General features: G+C 51.1%; 2 protein-coding genes across 5 annotated transcripts in view; one reads left to right on the top strand and one right to left on the bottom strand.

Moving 5' to 3' along the window:
• Window positions 1–12,806, top strand: part of DAGLB (diacylglycerol lipase, beta) — a 34,285-nt gene extending 21,479 nt beyond the window's left edge. Inside the window, exons 6-17 of the mRNA XM_014550327.1 lie at window positions 11–269; window positions 1,569–1,691; window positions 2,424–2,551; window positions 3,311–3,437; window positions 4,917–5,000; window positions 6,321–6,398; window positions 8,773–8,853; window positions 8,938–9,065; window positions 10,365–10,433; window positions 10,517–10,589; window positions 11,593–11,840; window positions 11,958–12,806. Coding sequence (XP_014405813.1) covers window positions 11–269; window positions 1,569–1,691; window positions 2,424–2,551; window positions 3,311–3,437; window positions 4,917–5,000; window positions 6,321–6,398; window positions 8,773–8,853; window positions 8,938–9,065; window positions 10,365–10,433; window positions 10,517–10,589; window positions 11,593–11,840; window positions 11,958–12,138 — 1,579 coding nt within the window. The 3' untranslated portion in view covers window positions 12,139–12,806. The remainder of the gene's footprint in view (window positions 1–10; window positions 270–1,568; window positions 1,692–2,423; window positions 2,552–3,310; window positions 3,438–4,916; window positions 5,001–6,320; window positions 6,399–8,772; window positions 8,854–8,937; window positions 9,066–10,364; window positions 10,434–10,516; window positions 10,590–11,592; window positions 11,841–11,957) is intronic.
• Window positions 12,807–14,469: 1,663 nt separating this feature from the next.
• RAC1 (ras-related C3 botulinum toxin substrate 1 (rho family, small GTP binding protein Rac1)) lies at window positions 14,470–26,268 on the bottom strand. 4 transcript variants are annotated; one of them, XM_014550335.1, is made up of 7 exons: window positions 25,733–25,817; window positions 23,602–23,723; window positions 23,071–23,188; window positions 18,614–18,670; window positions 17,309–17,371; window positions 16,319–16,478; window positions 14,470–16,050 (listed from the first exon to the last, which is right to left on the bottom strand). In XM_014550335.1, the coding sequence occupies exons 3-7, from the start codon at window positions 23,161–23,163 to the stop codon at window positions 15,920–15,922; spliced, it is 504 nt and encodes a 167-aa protein (XP_014405821.1). In that variant the 5' UTR covers window positions 23,164–23,188; window positions 23,602–23,723; window positions 25,733–25,817; the 3' UTR covers window positions 14,470–15,919. The 4 variants fall into 4 exon arrangements, with proteins under 4 accessions (XP_014405821.1, XP_014405818.1, XP_014405820.1 ...); XM_014550332.1 differs by lacking the exons at window positions 23,602–23,723; window positions 25,733–25,817 and adding an exon at window positions 26,132–26,268; XM_014550334.1 differs by lacking the exon at window positions 23,602–23,723.

Raw genomic sequence — 26,268 nt, 5'->3', positions numbered from 1 at the left:
TGTTTTGCAGCTGGGTCATCATCGGCTTCACGGTGGTCATCATCATGGTTGTCTTCGACCCGCTGGGGGGGAAGGTGGCGCGGTACTCCTCTGCTGCCCCCACCCTCGCGTTTAACCCCGAGGACAGCCAGTTCGTCGGGGGCCTCAAGACAGCAGCGACGAGCGTGTGGGAAAAGAGGATGAAGCTGCTGTGCTGCTGCGTGGAGCGCGACGACCAGACCCACATGGCCTTCTCCAGCACCGCGGAGCTCTTCTCCACCTACTTCTCCGTAAGCCTCCGGGGAGCCGGTGCTTCTGACGTTAAGACGAGTGCTCTGCACTTGGGCCCCCCGCCCCGCACACACATAAACGGGCACTGGAGGCGATGGGGGGGGGCGGGGGGGGAGACACTGCTCCCTGGAGCAAGGACAGAGGACTCGGCGCTAACCGGGGCCCTGCGTGTGCAGACCTGCCTCTGGTCAGCGCTCCTGGTGTTGACACCTGTTCGTGACTCTGTCAAGATTTTGAATTAGTTTTTAATGAACTGAATACGTTTTTAAGGGCCTTTACATGTTGCGAATGATTTGCCAATTGTCTTTTCACCCCCTCAACCAGCTGGTATGAGCAGACACCAGGGGGGCACTGGCTTCTCGCTCTGTACAGCGTGGTACAAACGATCGGTTTTTCTGCTTCCAAAGGAAGGGCGTCACCACCTGGGAGTGGTTTCTCAGTGTCTTGGATATGTTGGTTTTGCTTTCACACGTAATGAGTGTCTTTTCATAAAAAGATCCGATAAACTGCTCTTACGTTCACTGCAGAGACCACGTCAGGGAGAGTTCTGACATCCACGCCCGGGGCCTTTTCTCAGCTCTCCGTCCAGGCTGGGCCTGTACCCAGCAGCAGCCTCTGTGGGGATCAGAAGTGTGTCCCCTAAGTCATCTGAGAGGAGTGCTCCAGCCTCGTCTGAGACAGGTGGAGGGAGGAAGGAGAGGATCAGGTCTCCTTGGAGGAGGCGGTGCCTGCATCACGGGCAGAGCTGAGAGCTGAGGGGCCAGCGCCTGGGGGGTCCCTCCTGCTCCCGGCCCTCGGGGAAGGGCGGGCTTAGACCACTCTGCTGCTTCCCCAGTGGACGGCTCTTCCTGAGGCTGCTGTACCTGGGAGGTGTCCGTCCAGTCGCATATACCCCTCCCACGGACCTGCCACAAAAGCAGCATCTTCAGCTTTGAGAGTTTAACCCTGGGCTAACATTGGCCGTCACTGCAAAAGTGGCAGATCTACCCACTTACTCCCGCTTCATCAACGATGAGAAGTAGATTAAAAATAGCAAAGTCACTTGAAGACACATTTTAAAACGGAGAGGGAACCACACACTACTTAATGTTCTCCAGTAGAGTTGTCCGAGGGCAGGAGAATAAAACACACTGAGCTCACATATAGGAGGAGTCCCGAGAGGAAACACTTTGTAAAGCACCTTTTTACACGGGACTGTGCTGTGTGTGTGTGCGTGCGTGGGGACCGTGGGAACTGGGTGTGAGGAACTCACAGGCCGTCCTGCTGAGCTTCCTGACAGGCCCGTGGCTCCCGTCCAGGACACAGACCTGGTGCCCAGTGACCTCGTGGCGGGCCTCACCCTCCTCCACCAGCAGCAGGACAGTCTCAGGAGAAACCAGGCGCCGACGGAGGTGGTCAGCCATTGCCCAGGGCCCTCCCAGGTGAGCCCACGCCTCTGTCGGGTGGCAGTTATGACACTGACACCCATTGGTAAATCTTTTTAAAAGAAAACAAACACACAAAAACCTAGCCAGCAGCAGTCCCAGCAGCTGGCTGGGAGTCAGATCTGTGCCTTGTGCTGCTTGTGACTTGGCACCTGCCCGGTGCGGCAGCTTCTTGTCACCTGGAGGCAGGTGGAGGGAGCCGTTCCCGGCCCCCGCGCGTCCCCTGTCGTTCGGAAGCATTCTCTCCTGGGAAGCTGGCCGTGAGCCTGCATTGCGAACATGCCTCCTGGGCTGGGGCCTGCCTCCCCTGGGTTCGTGTTGCTCTCTGCTCGGCCTGGGGAGCAGGAACCGCTCAGCTTTGCCTGATGAGAGTTTTCCTGCCGCGGATTTTATGCTTTTGAAAGAGAACTTCCCACGTAAACACATGGTTTCTCGGCACCTCATCCGGCACCTAGTTCTCAGCTGGTTGGTCCCAGTGGCGTGAAACTCCGCGGGTCTTCGCCTGCATCGGGCAGGAAGTCCATGGCCCCTTGCACCGGCGCCAGGCAAGGCCTCAGGGGCTTTGCTGTTGGCTGCACTGCGCTTGCTGTCTTCCTATGAAATGAGGGTCCGGCTCCGGCCGCATTTAAGGGCCATTCTCCCTGTGGACGGCCTCGGAGAGGAAGGGGAGGTGTCAGTGTGGACCTCTGGAATGAGGCCCCTAAGCCAACAGCTGGTTCTCTCCTGTAGAAAGATGACCTGGACGCAGAGCTAGAGAACTGCCGCCATTACATGCCGATCGCAGCCGCTGCCTACGGCTGGCCCCTCTACATTTACAGAAACCCGTTCACGGGGCTGTGCAGGATCGGGGGTGACTGGTAGGTCGGCAGGGGTGGCCTCCACCCTCCTCGATGTCGCTGACTGAGGCTCCCATACGTTGTTTTCTAAAAATAACCTTCCTTCCCTTTTAAAAAAAGCTTTCTGTTTTGAAATCTTTGAAAAACTGCAAGAGCAGCACTAAGAGCTCCCGGGTCCCCGCGATGGGGAGCCACCAGTTGCACTCATTTCTGTCCCGTGTGCTGTGCGCTGTCTGCATAGTTTCCCCTGAGCATTGGAGGTACCGGTGCAGACACCGTCCCTTCATCTCCAGGTACTTCAGCCTGGATTTCCTAAGAACAAGAGCATTCTTTTATGTGACTTTAGTGCAGTGATAAAACTCAGAAAATTTATCATTCATCATTAGCTCATTTACAACTGGTATTCAAATTTTTCCAATTGTCCCAATGACATTTTTTAAAATATATTTTTATTGATTTCAGAGAGGAAGAGAGAAGGAGATAGAATTATCAATGATGAGAGAGAATCATGAATCGGCTGCCTCCTGCACGCCCCACACTGGGGATTGAGCCTGAAACCCGGGCATGTGCCCTGACCCGGAATCGAATCGTGATCTGGTTCACAGGTTGACACTCAACCACTGAGCCAAGCCGGCTGGGCGGAAATATATTACTTCCTAAGGGCCATTCTATGTTCGCCAAACAGTCCTGAAAATTGTAAACTTTGGTCCTCGAGTTTGCTCGAAAAACAAGACGGGTTGAGACCCCTTGGGGAGTGGCTCAGGTTGTCTGTGTTTTCAGTTGCAGAAGCAGGACAACAGAGTATGACGTGGTTGGAGGCGATCAGCTCCACTGCCATTTTGGCTCCGTCCTGCGGATGACAGGGCTCCAGCACAGGGACTTCATTCACATAAGCTTCCACGACAAGGTAGAGTGCACAGCGCTTCCGGTCTTCTCAGGGTCCAGAGTCCTTTGAATGCTGATGGAAGTTATAAATTACTAGAGGCTCGGTGCACGGATTTGTGCACCAGTGGGGTTCCTTGGCCTGGCCTGCGGGGGTTGGGCTGAAACCAGCTCTTTGACATCCCCCGAGGGGTCCTGGATGCGAGAGGGCGCAGGCCAGGCCAAGGGACCCCACCAGTGCATGATCGGGTCCGGGGAGGGACCACGGGAGGGCTCCAGGGCGTGCTCAGCCCATCTCACCCAGTCCTGATCGGCCAGACCCCAGCAGCAAGCTAACCTACCGGTCAGAGCATCTGCCCCCTGGTGGTTAGTGCACGTCATAGCGACTGGTCGAATAGTCAAACAGATGGTCAGACACTTAGCATATTAGGCTTTTATTATATAGGATTTCCCACCCAAAAAATGTGTGTAGACACACCTACCGCACACTCTTCCCAGGTTTTGCATGTCGTTTCAGGGGCTTTTGAGCCCCTAAAACCTACACAGGGTTAGCCTGAGGTGGAGCAGGGAGCCTTCAGCAGAGCTCTGCTGTGTCGACCGGCCCACCGGTCAGTGAACAGCAGTGAGTGGGTTAGTCCCGTGCGGTGTCTGGAGCTCGTTAACCCTGGCTTCTGGGCCTCAGCCCACCCACAGCGGTGGCGGCAGTCAGCGGGGGCCGGGAGCACTGGACACTGGGGACTCGGCAGGAGCCCGCTCTGCCAGCTCTGTGACCTGCACTTGCTGCGGTGCGCAGCTCTGCAGGTGACCGTCACGTGGTCCAGTGCGGTGGCTCTCAGGTGTGCTGCCGCATGGGGTCTCCTGGAGCTTCCCAACCCCCGGAGGTCCAGGCCCAGGGTCAGGGAACTCCGAGTCCCTGCAGGAGCCCCCGGGTCGGCATGTTCCTCTCCTGGGAACCAGGAAATAAAGACGGCAGTCTGTCTGTCCTGCTTGCTCCAGACACCGTAAGCCAGGGCCGTCCTCACAGTATTGCTGTCATTGGCCGATGGCCGTGCGAGCCGGTGCTGTGTCTGCACTCCAGCCCGGGGTCAGGCCGGTCTCCTCGGGAAGCAGCAGCAGCAGACCCAGAGGACTGGGCGCGCCCCGTGTCCTGGCAGGGGCCCGAGTCCCAGCTTCACCTGCGCTTGGTGCTGGTGAAAGGGATGCTTGCCTGGCCCAGACCTCTATCTGCTCGCACGTCAGGGCCCGGGCAGCTGAAGTCATTGGCGAACAGCAGCTGTCGGGCCAGGCCCAGAGGGACGCCCTCTAGTTGGTCAGTGCGGAGCTGGTGCCGGGCTGCGGGAGGGAGGCCCCACACAGGGCAGCACATGGCGGGTCAGAGGCGGGGAAGGAAACCAGGAACTGGTTCACGGGAGCAACGGCAGGTTCACAAAAGCTTCTGCATCCAGAACAGCATTGGGCGGGGCAGGGGGTGGGCGCTGTGGGCCTCATGCCTGGCCTCCCGCAGGTCTACGAGCTGCCCTTCCTGGTGGTTCTGGATCACAAGAAGGAGAGCGTGGTGGTGGCTGTGCGGGGAACCATGTCTCTGCAGGTGAGGAGCCGACCTGAGGCCCGGGAACGAGGGGCGCGGATGCCGGGGAGCCCCGCAGTGACACCCCAGGAGCAAACCCCGGGAGGGAAAAGGGGAAGCGAGTCCAGGCTTGTGAAATACTCCCTTTGACAAACAGACCAAGTTATTTCCTTTTCGTTGAGAAATTCAGAAACAGACACCAGTGGGGTGGGTCCCTGCGCGAGGAGCTCCTGCAGGGGTGCCCGCTTGACTCCCCTGGTGCGCCTGGCCTGGCCTGGCCTGGGTGACCCCTCGAAATGTTTACTCCCAACGCCAGCGTGGGACAGTCAGCTCAGCAGCGCTGGCCCAAGTTGCACACGCTGTCCGCACGCCCTCGCGGCCCTGAGTTCCTGTTTGGATGCGGGGGCTGCGAGAACCTCCCTTTGTCCCCAGCCCTGGCATCCGGCCATGCCGACCTCTGCCCTGTGGACACGCGGGCAACCTCTCCCTTTGTTGGTCTCTTGGCCGTTCTGCCTCATTGCCTGGCCCGCGTCTGCTCTGCTGGCCCAGAAAATGCACTGAACGCAGGAGACTCCAGAACCCCAGCCCCTTCCTCTGCCCTCTGCCCGGCTCTTGGGGTGCGGCTTGCAGCTCGACTGGTGGCCAGGACGTGGCCCAGAGTCCAGAGCCTTCCCTCCTTCGCCTGCTCCCTGTGGGCCCCCCTTTCTACTAACAACGTGGTGTCCTCCCGCTGGCCTGCAGCGTCGCCTCACTTTCTGCCCGGGCGTCTCTGCCCATCTCCTCTACGTTCCCAGTGCACGGCCCTCGTTCTGGCCGAGGCCTGCCTTTCCTGGGCTGGAACATGGTTTCCCACCGTGGTCCCTGCCTCTAGTCTCTCACCGTCCCAGTCTGTCCTGAGTGCTGTCCTCAGATCCTCTCTCCAGGACCTGGTCAGATCTCCCCTCCTTCTCGGGAAGCCCCAGCGAAGTTCGTGTTTCTCGTCACAGCTCGCTGGTGCTTTCCGACCTGACCCAGCCGCCTTTCCGGCCCCTGGGAGCTCAGGGGCCCCTGGCTCCGAGCCCCGCAGCCTCGGTCGGTCACCTGTGCAGCATGGGACGTGCAGATGTGGGGCCCCTCGCCCAGCGGTTGGGCTCCCTGGGTCCTAGGGACACACCCGCCTCACACAGGCCCCCTCTCTGCCTGATTCCCTTGACGTGTCCATTGCTGGGCACCCCTGAGCCAGGCCCACCACCTGCTTTTGACCCAGGGGACTGCCGTCCCCACTGTCCCTCAGAGGGACCCGCCCGCCCAGCCTGACAGTGCTCGACCCCAGCTGACGCCCCTCTGCCCACGCTCTTACAGGACATCCTCACCGACCTGTCGGCAGAGAGCGAGAACCTGGACCTGGGGTGTGAGGTGCAGGACTGCTTGGCACATAAGGTAGAAGCCCGGGGTCTGCTCTGGAAGGTTCTGTTCAGGTGGAGGGTCAGGACTTCCCAGTGAGTCTCCTGTTAACTGCCTAACAAACAGCTGCTCACGCCAGGGGCTGCGCACAGTGGGTGCTTTTGTGCTCACAGTGCAGGTTCTCTGGGCAGCCTGTCAGCGGCTGGCGGGGCAGTATTTGTAAGAGGCAGGCTCAGAGCCAGGGGTGACTTGCCAGGAGCCCCCCAGTTCCTGGGGTGAGTGTGGGACCCCTCCCTTGTCATCAGAGGGGTGCTCTCTCAGGGTGGGCACCTCACCGCAGTGTGTGCCTTTCCTGCTGTCCGCGGCCCTGAAGCTTTTGGTGCCCAGACGTCACTTTTCATTTGAACTGTCTGGAAGCGTCATTCAGTGCATTAGACATTCAGAGCGCTGTGGCCATCACCCCTCTATGGCCCGAACTTCTCGTCATCCCATCAACCCTGGTGCCATTGAGTCCCAACTCCCCTCCCCCAGCCCTTGGCCCCCACCATCCACTGTCTAGGAATTTGGTTGCTCTTGGGACCTCCTGTCAGAGGAATCAGTGTCCCTTTCATGACTGGTTTGTTTCCCTGTGCACCATGTTTTCAAGGTCCGTCCACACTGTAGCATGTGTCAGAATTCCTTTCCTTTTCAAGGCCGAATAATATTCCACTGCACATACAGATACCCCTCTGGCTCATCCACTCACTCAGAGGGGGGCATCTGACTACTGTAATGTTGCTGTGCCCGTGGGTGTACAGGGGTCTGCTCAAGTCCCGGCTTTTTCTTTTGGGTGTAGGTCAGAAGTGGGATTGCTGGGTATTTGTTTGTTAACTTTTTGAGGAACTTGAACAGTTTTCCAATAGATGCACTGTTTTACACCCCACCAGCAATGTGTGGGAGTTCCTGTTTCTCCACCTCCTGTGGGTGTGGTGGCCTCTCGCGTGGTTCCATGTGCGTTTCCCTGGTGACAAGTGAGCCTGTGGAGCAGAGGGTTTCACACTTGAGGGGAGTTCGAAATGATACCAGGAAGGATGTCAGGGGTGCAGGGCAGTGGGCTTGTGCTGTTTCACACGCTTCAGTAGTCATCATTTTAAAAGCCAGATGCCCGACTTTTACAGATACGTGTGCCAGCAGGTGTGTGGCCGCCCGGCTGGACGGCGGTCAGTAAGGGGGCAGTGGAGGCTTTCGTCCGTCACCAGTTAGAGCTGGGCGGTGCTGGGAGTGTGAATTACTTTCCTTTAACCCTTGGCTATTTGTTTGTGCCCTGATTCATGAGAGTCTAGTTTAAGCCTATTGGGTGTGTGTGAAGAAAGTTGAAGCCTTGTTCTAGACACGGCAGCCAGAGTCTGGGCTTGGCTGCAGTTCGGTTCCTGCAGGACTCGCCTACAGTCAAGGCCGTGTGACCACAGCTGCGGCACTTGGGCCTGGCTGTTACCACCTGAGGCCTCCAGCTCCGGCTCCTCTGGCGGCAGCCCTTCCCCTCTGGCGGGAAGACAGCTGCTCCAGGCACAAGGCACGACCTGCCCTCTGCTCTTGGCTCGTCTGTGCCAGCGTTGGCTCTGGCACTGCCCACAGTAACTGGAGTGGAAAGCTCTGCGCCTCAAACGCCCTTGGCACCTTGTCTGTGAGGCATGTGCCAGGGAGACACCGGCAGCAGGTGTTGCCCAGTGGTTTGGCTCTGACTGCCCAGAACCAGACACGTGACAGGTGCCCCGTAAGCGAGGAGGAAGCTGACTGCACTCGTACTTGTTGGGGGAAGGGGGCCGGGTGGTTTGTCAGCAAGTGCTGTCAGCCTCCCCAGGCTTCTCCTTACGAGGCGGCGGCCGGCCTGTCTGTGGGAGCATTGTCTCCCCGTCGGAGCTGCTTGCCTTTCAAGACGCTGTGAGGTAGCTGTATTTATTAGGAAGTTTTACATTTTATTTTTTGAAATTAAATCAAAGTCTGACCTCCCTAAAATTCACTTCTGATGGCCTAAGTTTTGCCTTTGCAGGAACAGTGGACACTTAATCAATGTCACTGATTCAGAACTTTAATGCCTTTTTGAAACCTGAGTCATTCATGATCTAAATCTGACCAACCACAGGGACTTGACCAGACTAGACTGGTACATCCACATGGCAAAACACTACGCAGCTACAGAAAATGCCATAGAAATACCCACCGATAAGGCAAGAGGTTCCTGATGTCACCCGCTTGTTCACGTGCCCACCTCCGCACCAGGTGCCAGGAATACAAGAGCAGTGGGCACGGCCACTGCCCGAGACGCTGCTCTCCTGGGGGCACAGTCACAAGCAAGCGCAGGGCACCCTGTCGTCCGTCACGACGGAGCCGACCCTGCCCGGCCATCACTAGCTGCCGCCTCTGTTTTCAGGGGATTTCTCAAGCTGCCAAGTACTTGTACCGACGCCTCGTCAGCGATGGGATTCTGAGCCAGGCCTTCAGCGTCGCTCCCGTGAGATTGTCCTTTTCCTTTTCTTTCATTTTCCGTCATTAGCTGTTTGGTTCTGTGACCTCACCTCATTCTTCTGTCCTTTAGGAATACCGGCTGGTCATCATAGGGCACAGCCTGGGAGCGGGCGCTGCAGCCCTGCTGGCCTTCATGCTCCGAGGCGCCTACCCCCATGTCCGGTGCTACGCCTTCTCGCCGCCCAGGGGGCTGCTGAGGTACTGCTTCATTTTCATGAGTGTAACAAGGCGCTACGCATAAGTCATGGAGTTAAGACTGGTCTTTTGTTGGTGATTTAATTTTTCATTCTCAGAAGTGTTTTCAAGTACTATTTAGTTGAAGAAAGACTAAATAGCCTTTCTTTTAAAAAAAGTTTTATTGATTTGAGAGAGATGGAAACATCAATGATGAGAATCATTGATCGCTGCCTCCTACACAATCAAGGATGGAGCCCACAACCTAGGCATGTGCCCTGACTGGGAATCGAACGTGACCTCCTGGTTCATAGGTTGATGCTCAACCACTGAGCCACCGCAGCAGGGCCTAAATAGCCTTTCATAGGTCTGTCCGACCATGGCTTTGATTTCCTAAATGATGTAATGCCAAATGGCATGCAATATTTTATTCATTTCAGGCACACAACGCAAAGATCCAGTATTTACATATATTGCAAAATAATCTTCAGGGTGTCTAGTTAACATCTGTTACCATGCATTTTTTTCTTGTGATGACAACTTTGATTACTGTTAGCAACTTTCAAATATGCAATACAGTGTTAACTATCGTGGACTTGTTTTATAACTGGACTAGAGGCCCAGTGCACGAAATTCGTGCAGAGGTGGGGGTGGGGGTGAGACATCCCTCAACCCGAACTGTGCCCTCTCGCAGTCCGGGAGCCCTCACTCCTTATTGCTCGCCTGCTTGCTGCTCCTTAGTGCTGCTGCAGAGGCAGAAAAGGCTCCCGCTACTGCTGCTGCAACTCACCAGCTGTGAGCCTGGCTCCTGGCTGAGTGCCCATGGGAGCACACTGACCACCAGGGAGCAGCTCCTGCATTGAGTGTCTACCCCGATGGTCAGTGCGCATCATAGCGACTGGTCGTTCTGGTTATTCTGCTGTAATGGTTGCTTAGGCTTTTATTATATAGATGTTTCTACCCTTTGAGTCCCTTCATGCATTTGCCCACCTCTGCCGCCCCCCCGCCCCGGGCCACCATCAGTCTGTTCTCTATCTGTGAACTTGTTTTTTAGATTCCACATATAAGTGAGATCATGTGGTGGTTGTCTTTCTGTCTGAATTATTCCACCTAATACAATGCCCCCAGGCCTATCCATATTTTATCAAATGGCAAAATTTCGCTATTTTTGTGCCTGAATAACATTTGTCAGCGGACACTTCAGTTGTCTCCGTGTCGTGGCTACTGTAACTAGTGCTGCACCGAACGTGTGGGTGCGCATCATCTTTTCAAGTTCGGGTAGAGAAGGGAAACTTTATTTTTTCTTTTTTTTTGAAATTTCAGCAAATCCCTTTATGAATCCTCTAAGGACTTCACTGTGTCACTTGTCGTGGGCAAGGATGTGGTTCCCAGGTCAGTCTGCTGGTGCTTCGTCTGGGGTTGGGGTAGCTGAAAAGACTGAGTACTGAGCATCAATCTGATCTTTCGATAAACAGGCTAAGTGTGACCAACATGGAGGATTTGAAGAAGAAAATCTTGCGGCTGATTGCCCATTGTAACAAGCCCAAGGTAATGTGTGCCTGTGCGACCTGGGGAGGATGTTTCTAAATTTGAAGCCTCAGCCAGTGCAGGTGACGCTACCCTGGGCAGACTTCTCAGACTTTGTTGTGATTTGCGGTTATACTTCTTAGCTAGCCCTGTCTTGTGACCCACGATATCCTGATGCCTTTGGTCCCAAAGCTCAGAAAACAAGGCTACCAGCTAGAATTTATGACACAACGGTAGGACTGTCCTGTGGAATATTAGGCAGCCTTTAAGAATGGCGACATAATCACTAGCTGATGAGCTCAGTGGTTAGAGCATCGGCCTGCACACCAAAGGGCTGTGGGTTCAATTTCCAGTCAAGGGCACATACATACCTGGGTTGTGGGTTTGCTCCCCACCCCAGGTTGGGGCACATGTGGGAGGCAACCAGTCTATGCCTCTCTCCCTCCCACTCTCTCTGAAAAGCAATGGGAAAATTATCCTCTAGTGAGGGTTAAAAAAAAAAAAGAATGGTGATGTGAGCTTATATTTACCAATAGCGAAAGCTATCCATGATGTATTGAAAAGTTAAAAAACGAACAGGATATAAATAACAGATATATGAGCTTCGATGAAAAAATTTTTAATCTCCCTTTAACCTTTGTTTTCTGACATTTTTTTGTTGCTAATCAGAAAAAATACTAAGAATTTAAAATAAACTTTCTCCTTATCAGCTATTCCCCACCCCCAATTTAAAACTATTAGTATCTAACATTTTTGAGGGAAGAGTAAAACTGGTTTGCAGAGTTACCTGAAAAGAATTAAGCATAATTTTGCCTCAAAATCTGCATGATCTGGTTTTTAAATATTGCTTCTATATGGCTTCTTTGCCTAAGAGACACCTGAGTTTGGGCCCACTGGCCTCCACTCCTAAGATCCGACTAATAAGCAGCGAGGCATCTGTCCGCGCTCCGAGCTGCTGCCACCTCCCCCGCCCCGGGCCGTGAAGCTGGAGTAACTGCTGCTGCTGCTCGGTCTCGCCCTCTAGTACAAGATTCTGCTGCGCGGCTGCTGGTACGGGCTGTTTGGGGGGAACCCAGATGACCTTCCAACAGAGCTGGACGGGGGCGACCACAGAGACCTCACGCTGCCACTTCTCGGGGAGCAGAGCCTGCTGGCACACAAGTCCCCAGGATACAGACCCAGCGACTCCCCCGTGGGGTCCCCCACCAAGTACCCCCCTCTCTACCCTCCTGGCAGGATCATCCACCTGGAAGAAGAGGGTCCTTCAGGGAGGTGAGCTGGGGGCTGGGGGCCCTGACCTGGCTCAGTCCACACACCATCCGTAATGAAACACGTCTGTGGAGTTCAATTCGAAGTGATGCTTTGCCAATTGATTCCTGTCTTTTTCAGGTGTTCCTGTTACACTGCTCAGTATACTGCAAAGTGGGCACATGAATCAGAATTCAGCGAAATACTCATCGGCGGAAAGATGCTAACAGACCACATGCCGGACGTCCTGATCAGAGCCTTGGACAGGGTGTCCAACAGGGATGCCTGCATTTCCTGTCCCACCCCAGGAGGCTCTGCATAACGTGGACGTGGTGTGACCACAGCTACTGGAGATTTCCAGGACTGCAGACGCAGACCGTTATTCTTAGACTTCACATCCAAGTGAATCCCATGATGCCAATGCAATGATAGGAGTTTGACAGGCACTGAACTCGAGTCTAATGACTGAACGGTCTGAGATACCACTTTATCAGATTATCAGCACAGCAGGCTGAACGTGCACAAAGCTTCACAGGAGCCTGTCCCCGGGACCTGCAGATTCCCACACCTGAGAACGGCCCAGGACAGCGTGGGACTTGGGCAGCCAGGTCTGGTCTGTACCCCCACCCCCGCCACTTCGCACTGGCAGGGTCTTGTCCCTGTTCAGAGGAGCCTGAGCTTGGCACACAGGTGTGCAGTTTATTTAGCAAAGAGATTCTCCTGGCTACACACACTCAGTTCTCAGCTGGGAGGGTAGAGACTGGGGTTTACTCCTGGTGGCACTAAGGATTAGCCCTGAGCTCCTGTTGGGAATCAAGACAAAACCAGGTCAGGAAAGTGAGGGGAGACAGCTCCTGCCCCACGGCCGCAGCCCTTCCTTGTTTACTCGCTCACACGCTCGCTCACCTTGTTTCATCAACCCAGTTGATGTGAACATCCTTCTGGCTCTCGGAGTCGGCCAGGGGCATTAATAAAGCACTTACACGGTCACTGGTGTGTGTACAATGATGTGCTCGCCTACTGGATGCTTCCACGGCTCTGTTTTCCCGGGTGGCTTTAAGCAATCACCCTTCAAGTTTTTTTTCTGTCCACTGTAACAACACGGAGTCGTCTTGGCGCTGTGGCTAGACTGAAGATTGCATGGACATCTGATTTCACTCCAACCCACAAAGCCCATAAAATGACGGTAAAGGGATTTCTTTAAAAAGCATAAGCCTGGCCCTAGCTCGTTTGGCTCAGTGGGTAGAGCATCGGCCTGCAGACCAAAGGGTCCCAGGTTCAATTCCGGTCAAGGGCATGTACCTTGGTATTAGACTCCTCCCTGGCCCGGGCTTGTGCAGGAGGCAACCAATCGATGTGTTTCTCTTTGTCTTTTCCTCTCTCTTCCACTCTCCCTAAAAAGCAATGGAAAAGTACCCTCAGGTGAGGATTAACAACAACAAAAAAACATAAGCCTGCCCTGACCCCTGACCCGTGTGGCTCAGTTGCTTGAGGATTAACAACAACAAAAAAACATAAGCCTGCCCTGACCGGTGTGGCTCAGTTGCTTGAGCATTGTCATGCACCAAGAGGTCACCGGTTCAATTCCCAGTCAAGGCACATACAGGAGGCTCAGCTATATTTACACAGTAATAATACAGACACTAAATAATGAGCACCAACCACAACAACCATACTGAGGGGATGGGAAAGGTGCTGGGCCGGCGGTATAGCTGGAAACAAAGCCCTCCGATCTCCACGGTGGGAATGTCGCTGGTAATGGCTGAAACGGAAGAATCCAACCACCATTAAAAGCACAGGATTTAGACTGACCCCCGGAGAGGGTTTCATCAGTCCTGCCATGCGATGAGGCCTCCATAAAAACCCAGAGGATGGTCCTGAGAGCTTCCGGGCTGGTGAACATGTAGCTATTTGGGGAGAGTGGCCCTGGAAGGAGGCATGGGAACCCCGAACTCTTTCCCCATACCTTGTCCCATGCATCTCCTCCGTCTGGCTGAGGTATAGCCTTCTATAATAAGCCGGTAATCTAGTGAACAAAAAAAGAAAGCATTTAGAAGGATTTAGATTGTGAGGGCAAATATAAAAAATTTGTTAAAAGTACTCAAAGTAGTTGCCTCTGGGGAGGGTTTAAAAGGGGAAGATTGCTATTTCTGTAGCAAGCTTCTAGAACTATTTGCCCTTTAAACAGCATATTTATCTTTGGTTAAAAAGAAACTCAAAAATAAGTCTTCCAAAGCAATAAAAAAGAATATCCAGGAACCGAATTCCAGCATTAACTACTGATAGCACAACCCCAGGCTCCAGACAGGGTCTTGAAGGCAGTGTTTCTGCCCCACCAACATGCCAACTGTGATCCCAGCATCTCGTTTCAGCCCAGAGCCCTGGCCTGAGATGCACATGCAATGCACACACGCGTGCCCCAAGGTGGGCATCATGGGAGTATCTCACCAACGATCAATAGGTCCGAAACCAACCACCCCCATCTGCTGACTCACCCATGTCTCGTCTCCGCTGGAGGGGCCCTCCCTGTCCCCACATGAAAAGGGGATTGAAAATGAAGGTCTTCCACAGCCTAGGAATTTAAAGGCAAGTGAAAACGGACACGCCAGGGGGTTGTTCCCCGAGCTCTCAAGAACTCAAGTATGACCACTCATAGGATTCAAGGATTTATTAATTCATACATGCAAACATACTGCTAACCGCATTAGCAAAGATCAATGTAAAAACACTCCACAAGTCTGCAAATGTCAATTTAAAAAATGTTGTTCTAGTGGTTGAAAGGTCCAATTTGTGTTCTTGCCAGTGGGTAAGCTATACAGAACGTCGTTAGCACAAGCACAAGGTCACAACCTCCCACCCAAAGGAACATGGTTAGAGCAACAGGAAGCGTGTCCACACAGGGAGGCGGAGGGGCCAGCCGCGGCCAAGGTACAGTGCTGGGGTCTGGCAAGACAGTGGTGGTAAGAAGGCTCGTAGTTTAAGAATATCTAAAATACTTAAAAAACTGTAGAGATGCAACACGTGATTTTTACATCTAGTTTCTAGAAAACTAAGGAAAGCACTTATTAGCTTTGGATAAAAGAACGTGAAAACAGGAATGCACTTTGACTAACCTACAGAAAAACTAATGCATTATCAAGAAAGATTTTATACAAGGAGGCATATTGCTCATTGAGAAGGGGGTCTATAAGAAAAGCACTAAGTTAGCAACTATGGGAATGACCAGTTCCAAGATGAATTAAATGCCCAATTGTGGGAGGGATTACAGGTTTAAGAAAAAGTAAAATCTTAAGAAAACACTTACTGATTAATACCAACTTTCACCATCAACTGCATTTGACAGAAACTAACCTTTTTCAAATCTTACCCGAGACACTTATTCAGTTTGTTACGTGTACAATGTAGTGTAAGTTAATCTCCACTTCATATTTTGTCAAATACTGTCTTCATCCTTTGATCACATCAAGTGTTCCCTACACTCCACCCCAGTGTGCCCGAGAGAGCAGAATACTTCATCAGAGGAACACGTGAGGAAGGGTTCTGTTCACGATCCAGCAAAAGCTAATATACTAATTTTTAAAAATCTCACTACGAAATAAAGATCAATCCGAAGAGTTGATATACAGTACAATGTTAGGTAAGGGACGTGGGTTGATAAATTATGAATGGCAACATTTCGTAAAGGAGGCTGCTGCATGTGAAACTCATTAGCAAGTGCCTGCCTTCCCTAACTTCAGAAGCTAGTCTTCTCCAAGACAAAGGCCTTTGAACAGTTTAGTGCTTAGTGTTCTTAGCACAACAATGCAACTTAGTTCACAAGGAATTTTGGCAACTCTTTATCTGAGCAAAAATAGGGGCTTTTGAAAAATAAGGCTTTAAGAAAGCTTGTCATTTTAGGGCTAAATTTTAATAGAATGTGAAAGTTTGAATCCTTACACTTATTTGTTTAAATAAAACCTAAAAATTACTGATTGGTTCAAAATGGTTTTATGGAAAAGCTAATTTGTAACAAAAACTTGGCATTGAGTGCGAAGGCTCCATCGTTTTTTGAGCAAAGCATACAAAGGTTCGCAGGGCCAGGGCGCAGGGCGAGGCCCAGACATTTACAACAGCAGGCATTTTCTCTTCCTCTTCTTGACGGGCGGCGGGCAGAGAACGGCTCGGATAGCTTCATCGAACACTGTCTTGAGGCCTCGCTGTGTGAGAGCTGAGCACTCCAGGTATTTTACAGCACCTGCCGAGAAACACAGCCTCTTACAGCCACTCGGCCATGGCTCTGATCAGAACAAGGGGAGGCCGCCCCCCAAGACACAGCACAGCAACCCCTAACCCCACTGCTTCTCCTGAACACTATGGGCGGGGCTCACCTAACTGGTTCCCCAGCAGTAAGCCAGTCCCTGAGCTGGAGGAGCACACGCTCCACTTCCCAGGCTGCACTCCAGTCTCCATCAGGAAAATGAAAGCACGTGCAAAGCAAACACGAGAAACGCAGGCGCTCATACCGATCTCCTTGGCCATGGCTAAACCCTGCGGGTAGGTGATGGGTGTCAGCTTCTTCTCCTTCAGTTTCTCAATCGTGTCTTTATCATCCCTAAGATCAAGCTTGGTCCCCACCAGGATGATGGGAGTGTTGGGACAATGGTGTCGAACTTCAGGGTACCACTGGATGCGAAGAAAGGAAAAGAGTTATGACTCTCCTTTTTGAGCGTCCTTCACCTAAGTCATATCCTCAGTTGCCAAAATGCCAACTGCCCTTGAGTCACTGTGTCCTGACAGCCTTCACGCAGAAGCCACCTGCTCCCAGCCGTGCTCACATCCCACTCACTCCTTCGAGGACCAGGGCGGCCTGGACCAGGGGACTGCCTTGGATATTTGACAGCAAGCAGGACTCCAAGATTAAACCCACAGTAAGCATGGTCAACTCGCGGCCCTACCGGGCAGGCACTACTCATCAGCAAGAGAGAGGGAAAGAGACAGGGATGGTTCCCCCTAAACCCACTTCGTTTTTAGTAAAACGAGTCAAGTTCTTAGGTCATCTCAGAAAATACTCCATACAGGGGTGGGTAAAAGTACGTTGACAGATGTAACACAAATAAGTAATGTAATAATAACGAACAGTATTTCGTGTACTCACAACTGTCAGCCTACTTTGCCCGCCCTGTATACTCAGGGATGAGAATAGAGATCTGAAGCAAGGTCTCGGCTCCGCTGCCACCACCCACTGAGCCTTGAGGGGCCCCGGCAAGGGTGCTTCTCGCCGGGTCTGAGAGGTGCAGGGGTGGGGGCGGCACTCTGAGTCAGCCGGAAGCTACAACTCCACGCACTGCAGTCAGACACTTAGAACACTGCTGGTGTGCTTTAACAGAATTACTAAACCCAATTTAAGTAACTGAAAATGTCAATCAGTGAATGGTTATTTTATGTCTTAAAGTTTCTTCCTGAGAGTGACATTATGTAACAAAATAGGTTTTCTAAAAAAAAACCCCACTTACCTTTGCACGAACATTCTCAAATGACGCAGGACTCACAAGAGAGAAGCAAATTAAGAAGACGTCCTATAAAAAGAAACACAGGTGGCGTTTAGAAGATGGTCTCGCAGTGACGAACGCACTCTGCTTTCTAAATGCTGCTGGGGAAGAGCCGTTGGACCAGGGGCACGTACTGTACCCCCGCAGCCTGGTCGAGAGCAAGCTCCCTGGATACACCTTGGCTTCTGGCAGACGGCTCCCAAACAAGGCCCCGCTGAAGCACCAGTCACGGTGAGAAGGGGAGCGGAGGCGAAATATGCTACCAGTTATTACGGCTGTGGAGGCATCAAGTCAGAGCCCTGGGAGGCCTCTTTCCATCACTCCCAACTCCCACTGGGAGCCTAACGGGGACACCACTAGAATATTCCGTAAAACCTGGCCAGTTTCTCAAAGCACTACCTACAAGCGCATGCTTCTCAGGAAGCTCCGCGCTGCGTGTTAAGCATAAACACCCTCAGATGGTCGCTGGGCTCCAGCCCCTGCTAACTGAGCACATTCCCACGAGGGAGGTGGGCCGAGCGTGTAAGAGCGTCGGAGCTCCCCACGCCTGAACGTGGCCTCCAGAAAGCTTGCGCCCGGGCGGGGTAGGTGCAGAAGAAATGCCTGAAAAACGTGGGGCTACAAGTGAAGCATGCGGGCTTTCCTCCCATTCTGCATTGTGTAAAAAGTCTAAATACTTACTCGAATTAAAAAATACCGAGTTTCTAAAATGCTAATTTATAAAACATTTTCCTGGAAAGAGGCAATTCTGTTTCTTGGTGAAATGCCCAAGTCCCAAGCTAACACTTTCAATCATCCAGCCGCTATCTTGTACCTGAAAGGGAAAGAAACACCCCACAAACAGCTTTTTATGAACAACATTTTTATGCCAGCACATGCACAAGCTTGTCCAAGAATCACCGCAGCTGATGACACGACAAAGCAGAGTGGGTTAGCTCACCACCCGCACAGCCGCACCCCGGCAGGCCACGCACCAGGACACCAGCGGAAGGCCCTGGCAGCCCTGGTTAGTCTCACCCGGCTGAGCTCTGGGCCCGCAGTGGGGTTCCTGGCGGAGCCCCGTCTCCATCTCCACCAGCCTGGGGAGAGCCTCCCCTTCCACTCGGGAGGACTGCTTCCATTCAAGCTAGGGGCAAAGGGTCACACCCTATGCGAAGCCCGATTCAAGCAGACCCCAGAAACGTGAGGCTGAAGAGGAAATCCTAGGAAAACTAAGAAAGGAGAGGAGAGAGAGAGCTGAAACTGAAGTCGACTGAAAGTTTTACATACGGCAATCGGCTTGTCTTTGCCCCTGGAGGTTATATCCTTACCGTACGTTTCTCCAACCTAGTAATGCATGAGAACTTTGTTTGAGTTTAGTAAAAATGGAGGAAAATAAAATCAACACAGCCTGCTATTTATACCTCATCAGAACTGTCTCCACCCTCCCAAGGTTTTGATCTAACAGCAGCCGATGGTCTAACACAACGGTCGCCAATCTGACGAACCTCATGGACCACCGGTTGGCGACTGCTGGTCTAACAGGTCTGATGCCAGAGCCACAGCTGACCAACCTGGGGGAGGGGCTGGTGAAGCCAGAGGGCAGGCACACACGGGGAGGAGACGGCGCTCCTTCTCCCCACGGCAGCACATGGACAGCGTGCCAGGAAGCCCGTGCTCCGCAGGGAAGTGTTAAATGTGTCCTTCCTGCCGCTGGCAGCCATCAGCGACAGGCACACCTTTCAAAGGGCTCCGTCCCAGTCGTGAGACGGCCGGCTGAGGCCGCAGCACTCGGGCAGCCCCGTCTGTGGACAGGCCTCTGGGGGAAAGGCTTTCCGGGAATGGGGCTGGGGCCGAACTCTGGGAACAGCTTGCTGCACAGAGACCTTCAATCCCCGGCCCCCGCGGATCCGGACGGGGTGACAGCATTCGGGTGTTTATTACAATGCTTTCCATTCCCTCCTTGTCCCAACACAAATGGGAGGACTTGCTCTTCCAGCCACACACAGCCTGGCACTCTCCAGACGGGCGGAGAGGGAATGATTTTCCTTCCATCTCATTCGAGCTCTCATTTCCAGTTTGAAGAGACCATTAAAGTTTCCGTCAGCCCCTGCTTTCATCTGTGGCTATTTGTGAAGATCTGTCCTCCCAGGAACTTGACGTGATGCCAGATCTTCACTGTGACACAGGGACTCCTGGGGACTGGCACGAAAATGCAGTTTCAAGATATCCTCCACCCACATCGACCGTACCCTGTTCCATTTTTAAGAACATCTTTTTTGATGAAGAAAGATGTTTTCCAACCTACGTTCCCGTCACACCATCTGCCTGTTCCGCCCCAGCCTGACTGGCTTCACGGACTCCTTCCTCCTGCTTCTGAGACGCATGTGCTGGCACCGGCTGTTCAGACCTTTGCTCTCCACCCTGATGCCCAATGTTCTCACGGCCCATCCCTGTGACAAGCCTGTTCCTGTGACGTGTAGCTCCTCAGCACAGCCACCTGTGGCGCGGCCACACGACACTCTCCCTTCCTCACAGGTCACCTGTGTGTCCTGCAGCCTCTTTATTCCACCTGCGCTGTCCTGGGTCACAGGCCACCTTTCCTCTGGACTTGACCATTACTTTCCTTACATCACAGGGCATTTCTGACCACACGGCCGGGCCCAGAGGCGCTCGGTGACTTGACTACCCCTGTGCTGCTAACCCTGTCCTCACTGGTCAGCATCACAGCAGTTTTTCCTGTTGCCTCCCACCGGTCAGTGGTATAATCCACAAAACAAGGTGGGCAGGCCTCTGATGGCTGACTCTCACTGCTCCAAAGCACTATAATTTATTTCTTTCACTTCAGTCTCTTCCAAATGCTTTCCACCTGGTTTTTACTTGCAAGCTTGGAGTATTTTTTTAATATAGGCATTCTATGCACCAGAAAAATACCAGGGCACATCCACACGCAGAGCAAAGGAGCCCCGCCTGAGAGCAGGCCTGGCGCCCACGGCTCCGCCACGGCAAGTTTGTGCGGCATAAAGCAATCTCCCAGAACGCCGCCATCAGACACGGTCAGTGTGCGGCCATGCTGAACTGGAGGCCAAACGCAAAGTAAGTGGAAGTCACTCACTTCTCAATTGTTGTCTAAGCACAAGCACAGGAGGTCACTGTGCAAACCACAAAGCCCCTAACGTCCCCTCTCCCAGCCGAGGAGAGGAACTACCAACCCACAGCTCTAGCCTGACTTCATCCTCACCTTCTAATGAATTTAATAAATGCCCAACAAAACTACCCTGCTTCTTGCCAGCATCCAAGCCAGAGCAAACCCCGCTTCCCTGAGCCCTTGCCCAACTCTCATCCCAGTCCCCGAGGTGTGCGTGTCCCTCAGGACAGAGTGACCGCCTCACTGTGTTCACCCACAGCTGTGCCTAGTGACTCTGGCTGGAGGACATAACAGCCAACCTAACCAAGCTCGAAGCCGTTTGAAAATCACAACAGCTCAGCTCCACACCATGGCTCTTCTTTGTATTTCATGTGGCAGTAATCTAGCCAGGACTTATAAACCCTTTTCAAGTCAGGGCACATACAGAAAACCAAAACACTGCCATGACACACCTGGGTGACCCACACGGGGTTGGGCCCTGTGACTCTGACAAGTCACACCTATTCCCACTCACACCACTAAATACTGCAACAGGCAGGTAGGCAAATGCAGGTGCGTGGACACAAGGTGAGACACTGGGCTTGAGTACTATGTGATCCCACCTCTATTCTGAGCATACCAGGTGAGGGGAATATGCAGAAGTTACAAAATACTTTTAAGGAGAATGTAAAGATAATTTATTGAAGGGGAGAAAAGCCCTAAGGATTACTTAGTTTAGAAAAAAATAAAAACTTGAAGGGCAAGTTATACTGAAAACGATGACTACTTGCTCACCATCTTTTGGAGAACAAAGTAGAACCCAATGGCTGGCAGACTGAACTTGGCTACACAGAGCGACCGACAGAGAAGGTGCCGGCATCTCAGGAAAGAGAACGTCTCTTTAGGACGCCACAGATAACATCATTTCCAAGTGGGTCTGAGCACGGGCACGGATGAGCGACAGGAATAGGCCTGTAGGCCAAGGAGCCAACAGCTGGAGACTGTGCTCCGTTAGCACCAACAAGAACCCAGGTGCCAGCCTGGACCGTCCAAGGCCTGGTCCTCCTGGCAGGGCAGCACGGCTCACAGGAAGGAGACTGTCCAGGCAGTGGTACCTCCACTCGGACCCACCCTCGGCCGCCAGGGCTGACGTCCTTCCTCATCTGCAAGGAGTCCGGGCGGGCGTGTCTGCCTGCTGGCTGGGTGCTCTTCCCCTCTGCTCCCAAGTACCGCCCTCACCCGCTCCGTGTAACACGTGGCGCACGACATTACACGGTATTTGTGAGCTACTTGAGGGCAAGAGTCACATCCTACTCCTTCCAGCTGTTCAAGCATTTGATAGGAAACAGTTCTTCCCCTCAGAGGGAATGAGACATAAAAGGTTTAGGTCCCAGCCCTCCCTCAGAAGGATAGCACCCCCTCGGATTTCAGCCAACTCACTGCAGCCTGATTCCATCTGTTGCTATCTATGTGTTCTTTAGCACACAAAGCGGAAATCTTGCCGAGTCACCTTTGACACACCGTGAGCGACTCTCTGAGAAAAAGACCACACCCTACCCTGAGTCACAGGAGGTAGAGTGACACCCTACCCACCCTTCCAGATGTATCCAGTGGGTCAGGACACTCCTAACTCAATATGTTTGCAAACCCATTTAAAATCTAGAATTATTAAGCACCCACTGGTATAGAATAGATTCCTAAACATGTTGAAGAAACCAAACCATTTGGTGATTTGGCTGGTTTTTAATACTTTCTTAATTTTTAGTTGTAGATAACTAAGAAATCATGCATCATGCAATTCAAACTTCCCATTTTATAGTTTTGGTCTGTTACCAAAATCCAGCTCAAGAACAATCAGCAAAAATCTACAGCTCAAAGAAACAGTATTTGGCAATTTCTCCAGCGGGAAACAAAAGAGACAATAACTGTTGCATGGAAAAAGCAGTATTCAGAAGTTTAAAACTATCATTACTAAATAGGAAGTTCATTTAAAAACAAAAAGCAAGATGTGAGTAGACTGGAGCTAATTAGTTCTTTTTACCCACACTAACCACCAAGGAAAAGTGATGATTAAACCAAGCAAAGGATAAACTAATCAAAAGATCAAAGCCTCCTTCTCCAGATGGCTCCCTGACCCTGACCCTTGACCCCTCTGACCATCTGGCTTGCTAGGAGAATGGATGACTTGAACTGAGGTCTCCAGACCTGCATGAGAACGAGGGGATGCCCAATAGCAGCCTCACTGGAGCGGCTGTGATGTGCCTGGGACTGTTCCATATGCTTTACGCTATTGACTCCTCTAATCCTATGAGGAAAGTAGTAAAGACCAGAGATGAAGAACACTGCCCCCGTTACACAGCAAGAGGGAGAGCAGGGTTTGAACCCAAGGAATCTGTTCAACTGCCTCTATACCATGTTTGTCAGTTAGTCACTAAGCTTCCAAGATTGTTTTAAAATGCACTTGTAAAAGGAAGAACAAAATGTAAGAAGATAAGCAAATGATGCAAGTAAGATACTTGCGTATTTAAAGACAAGTGGCTCTCTCCCTCCCTCTTCCTTCCTCTCTCTCTAAAAATCAAATAAAAATCTTAAAAAAGAAAAAATCACTTGTGGTCCTTACTGTCTGCGGATAGGAGAGGGGACGCAATCTGTCATAATCTTCTTGTCCAGCAGTATCCCATAAGCCCAGATTCACCGGTTTTCCATCTACCATAACATTGGCAGAATAGTTGTCAAAGCTGTAAAATATGGAGAAAAAATTGTTAGTCTCTAGTCTTGGAGCATAAGGCCCAGGTCCAGGACCCGAGTCGCTGTCCCAGCTGGGGCCCCAGAGGAAGTGGTGCTGAGAAGGCCAGGAGGGGGCCTGGAGGCCGCCAGGCCAGCGGATGCCCTCCTGCAGGCACAAGGAGACACCTGTGAGCTAAGGAGTGGAGGGAACACAGGGTGGAGTGTGAGGGAAATAACGCACAGCTTGGGAAAACGCCTGGGAAACAAAGGAACGCTACGAATTTAACTGAAAGAAGTTACCGTCAGCAATAAAAAAGCTTTGCCTTTACTAAAGAGAACGCTTCCTCTCCGGGAAGAAATAGAGTGTGAACCTGGTCCCTCTTTCAAATCCCGCTGCTGAGTTTTTCACAGACATCTGACTCACTCTTGACAAGACGGCACACGGCGGGGCTGGGGCTGGGGCTGTGCCTCCACAGACCCGCCGTGCAGGCTGGGGCTGAGTCAAGTCTTGATCATCCATGCCCGCAACCAGCGTGCAGAGGGGTTCTGAGAAGCCATCGAATAACGTTTTCAAAGTAAATGTACTGGACTACACATATGTTTAAATTACTTTGAAGTTGCTACACAAAAACTGGTTAACTATAGAAGGAAGACCAAAAAGCCTACAGGCTAACAGGGGAAAATAAGGTCGACAATTACGAGTATCATAGAGTAAGTAGTTCATTAAATAAAAACCTGACATTGAAATTCAAACCAGGGCAGGTACCAAATAGAAACAATAGAACTTCAGAATTCATCTTTACATACTTTGAAGACTAAAACTTAAGGTCTTACTACACTGGGGCAGCAAAGTCAAGGTCTAAAGTGCTAATGTGGTCTAAAAAATTTAGTGACCAAACTAGTTTTCATAGAAGGTCTGATGTGTACTAATTCTGCCTCATGAGAAAAGGATAGATTATTCACTGAATGGTGACTCCCCACCCCGCCAGCCCCCCTCACTTCCAATTTGGGAAAGAATCAGGTTCCTGTCTCATACTAAAATAAAAAATACATTCTAGGCCCTAGCTGGGTAGCTCAGTTAGTTAGGGTGTCATCCCAATATGCCAAGGTTGCTTGTTCAATCTCTGGTCAGGTCACATAAGAGAAGCAATAAATGAATGAATCAGTAAGTGGAACAACAAATCGGGGTGTGTGTGTGTGTGTGTGTGTGTGTGTGTGTGTGTGTTGCTTCCTCTAAAAATCAATCAATAAATAAACATTAAAAATACACCCTAAATAAATTAAAGATAAGAACTTTAACCACAAAAATCCTAGAAAATTTACTAGAGAATATTTTTGCATCACTCATAGGAGACACCGTAACAAAGTTAAAAGACAAATGAAGAGACAGGGATTAATATTTCTTATATGCAGAAGTTCCACCAGTAAGAAAAAATTTCAGTAGAAAAATAAGCAAAAATTTCAACAGGCAATTCACAGAAGACTATGGACAGTAAACATTCAAAAGATTTTAACCTCATTGATGATCAGAAATGCAAATGGTGAGGTAACTTTTTCAATTCATGAGGACCACAACATGTACTAAGGGACTGTTTTCCATCACAGCTGGTCAAAGTGATAGCCTTTGAGACGGCAAATGGGTAGTACCTATGAAAATTTAAAATTTGGTACAATTCCACATGTGCACAAACACACAGGCATGATGTTTAACACAGCACTGTGTGTGATGCCAAAAAACTGACCAGGGTTCATCAGCTATAGCAGTTCCAAGTCCTACCAGCTGTTAGCGACTCAGCTCTATCTACATTTGTGGATAAGGACAGTCCCTACCATAAGTTCTGGACAGTGTGATTCCACTGACATTAAAATATGCAACAAAACACGTCAGGGAGCACCTAAGTGTGAGTGTTGTGCTCGAGGAGATGGCACTTGAGGTGTTTCCTCTCCCCCAGGAGGGAAGCCGGGAAAACAGAGCTCCGCGTGACCACAGGGTGGTGCTGCGAGGCCAGGCAGGCTACGTGGGCTCCCTAGTAACCCCATCAGCAGAGAGCACTTTGCCATCTCCACCCAATTCTGCTGCCAGCAGGGAATGAGCAGCTCAGTAGCCAATTCCACCCTCCTGTACGCTCACCCCCAAACACACCCTGGTTTAAATTCCAAAGCCCCTTAACTCAACAGTGACATGTAACCAGCGGAGAACTTGCCAGAAAAGGCCAATTACAACATAACGGAGTATGTCACGTTCCAATTCCCTGAGCCTGCACACAGAGCCCAGAGAGCCAAATTTATCTGAAACGTACATTACCCAGCCTCCATACTTCAGTTAGTTTAAATTTCTTGTATTTCCTAAATGTCTAAAAATCAATTAGGAAAGCTGTGTGTTTCATCACTGTGTTGAAACTTTACATTTTATTAAGTATTTTTTTTACCTAGACTTTGGTGAATGTTTGAAAGGAAAAGCAATCATATCTGTTCATGTAAATAGCAAAACAAAGGTCAAAGGTGTCTGAAAACATCACAGATGAGTTAATGCCCAGTTTAACTTAAATACTTACACAGTGGGGATATATTCTCCGGGAAAGGCATTGGTAGTATAACTGATCAGCAGGCAAGTTTTACCTACAGCTTAAAGAGTGTCACGTTCCAATTCCCTGAGCCTGCACACAGAGCCCAGAGAGCCAAATTTATCTGAAACGTACATTACCCAGCCTCCATACTTCAGTTAGTTTAAATTTCTTGTATTTCCTAAATGTCTAAAAATCAATTAGGAAAGCTGTGTGTTTCATCACTGTGTTGAAACTTTACATTTTATTAAGTATTTTTTTTACCTAGACTTTGGTGAATGTTTGAAAGGAAAAGCAATCATATCTGTTCATGTAAATAGCAAAACAAAGGTCAAAGGTGTCTGAAAACATCACAGATGAGTTAATGCCCAGTTTAACTTAAATACTTACACAGTGGGGATATATTCTCCGGGAAAGGCATTGGTAGTATAACTGATCAGCAGGCAAGTTTTACCTACAGCTCTAGAGAGAGAGAGAGAGAAAAAAAAAGGTGTAAGTTGCTTGGTTAACATGAATGTAATCCTAGT

The sequence above is a fragment of the Myotis brandtii genome, unplaced genomic scaffold (assembly GCF_000412655.1).
Source record: "Myotis brandtii unplaced genomic scaffold, ASM41265v1 scaffold6, whole genome shotgun sequence".
NCBI classification, from domain to species: Eukaryota; Metazoa; Chordata; class Mammalia; order Chiroptera; family Vespertilionidae; genus Myotis; species Myotis brandtii.
Note: the sequence above shows the minus strand (reverse complement) of the source record. Positions and strands in the feature narration are given on the sequence as shown.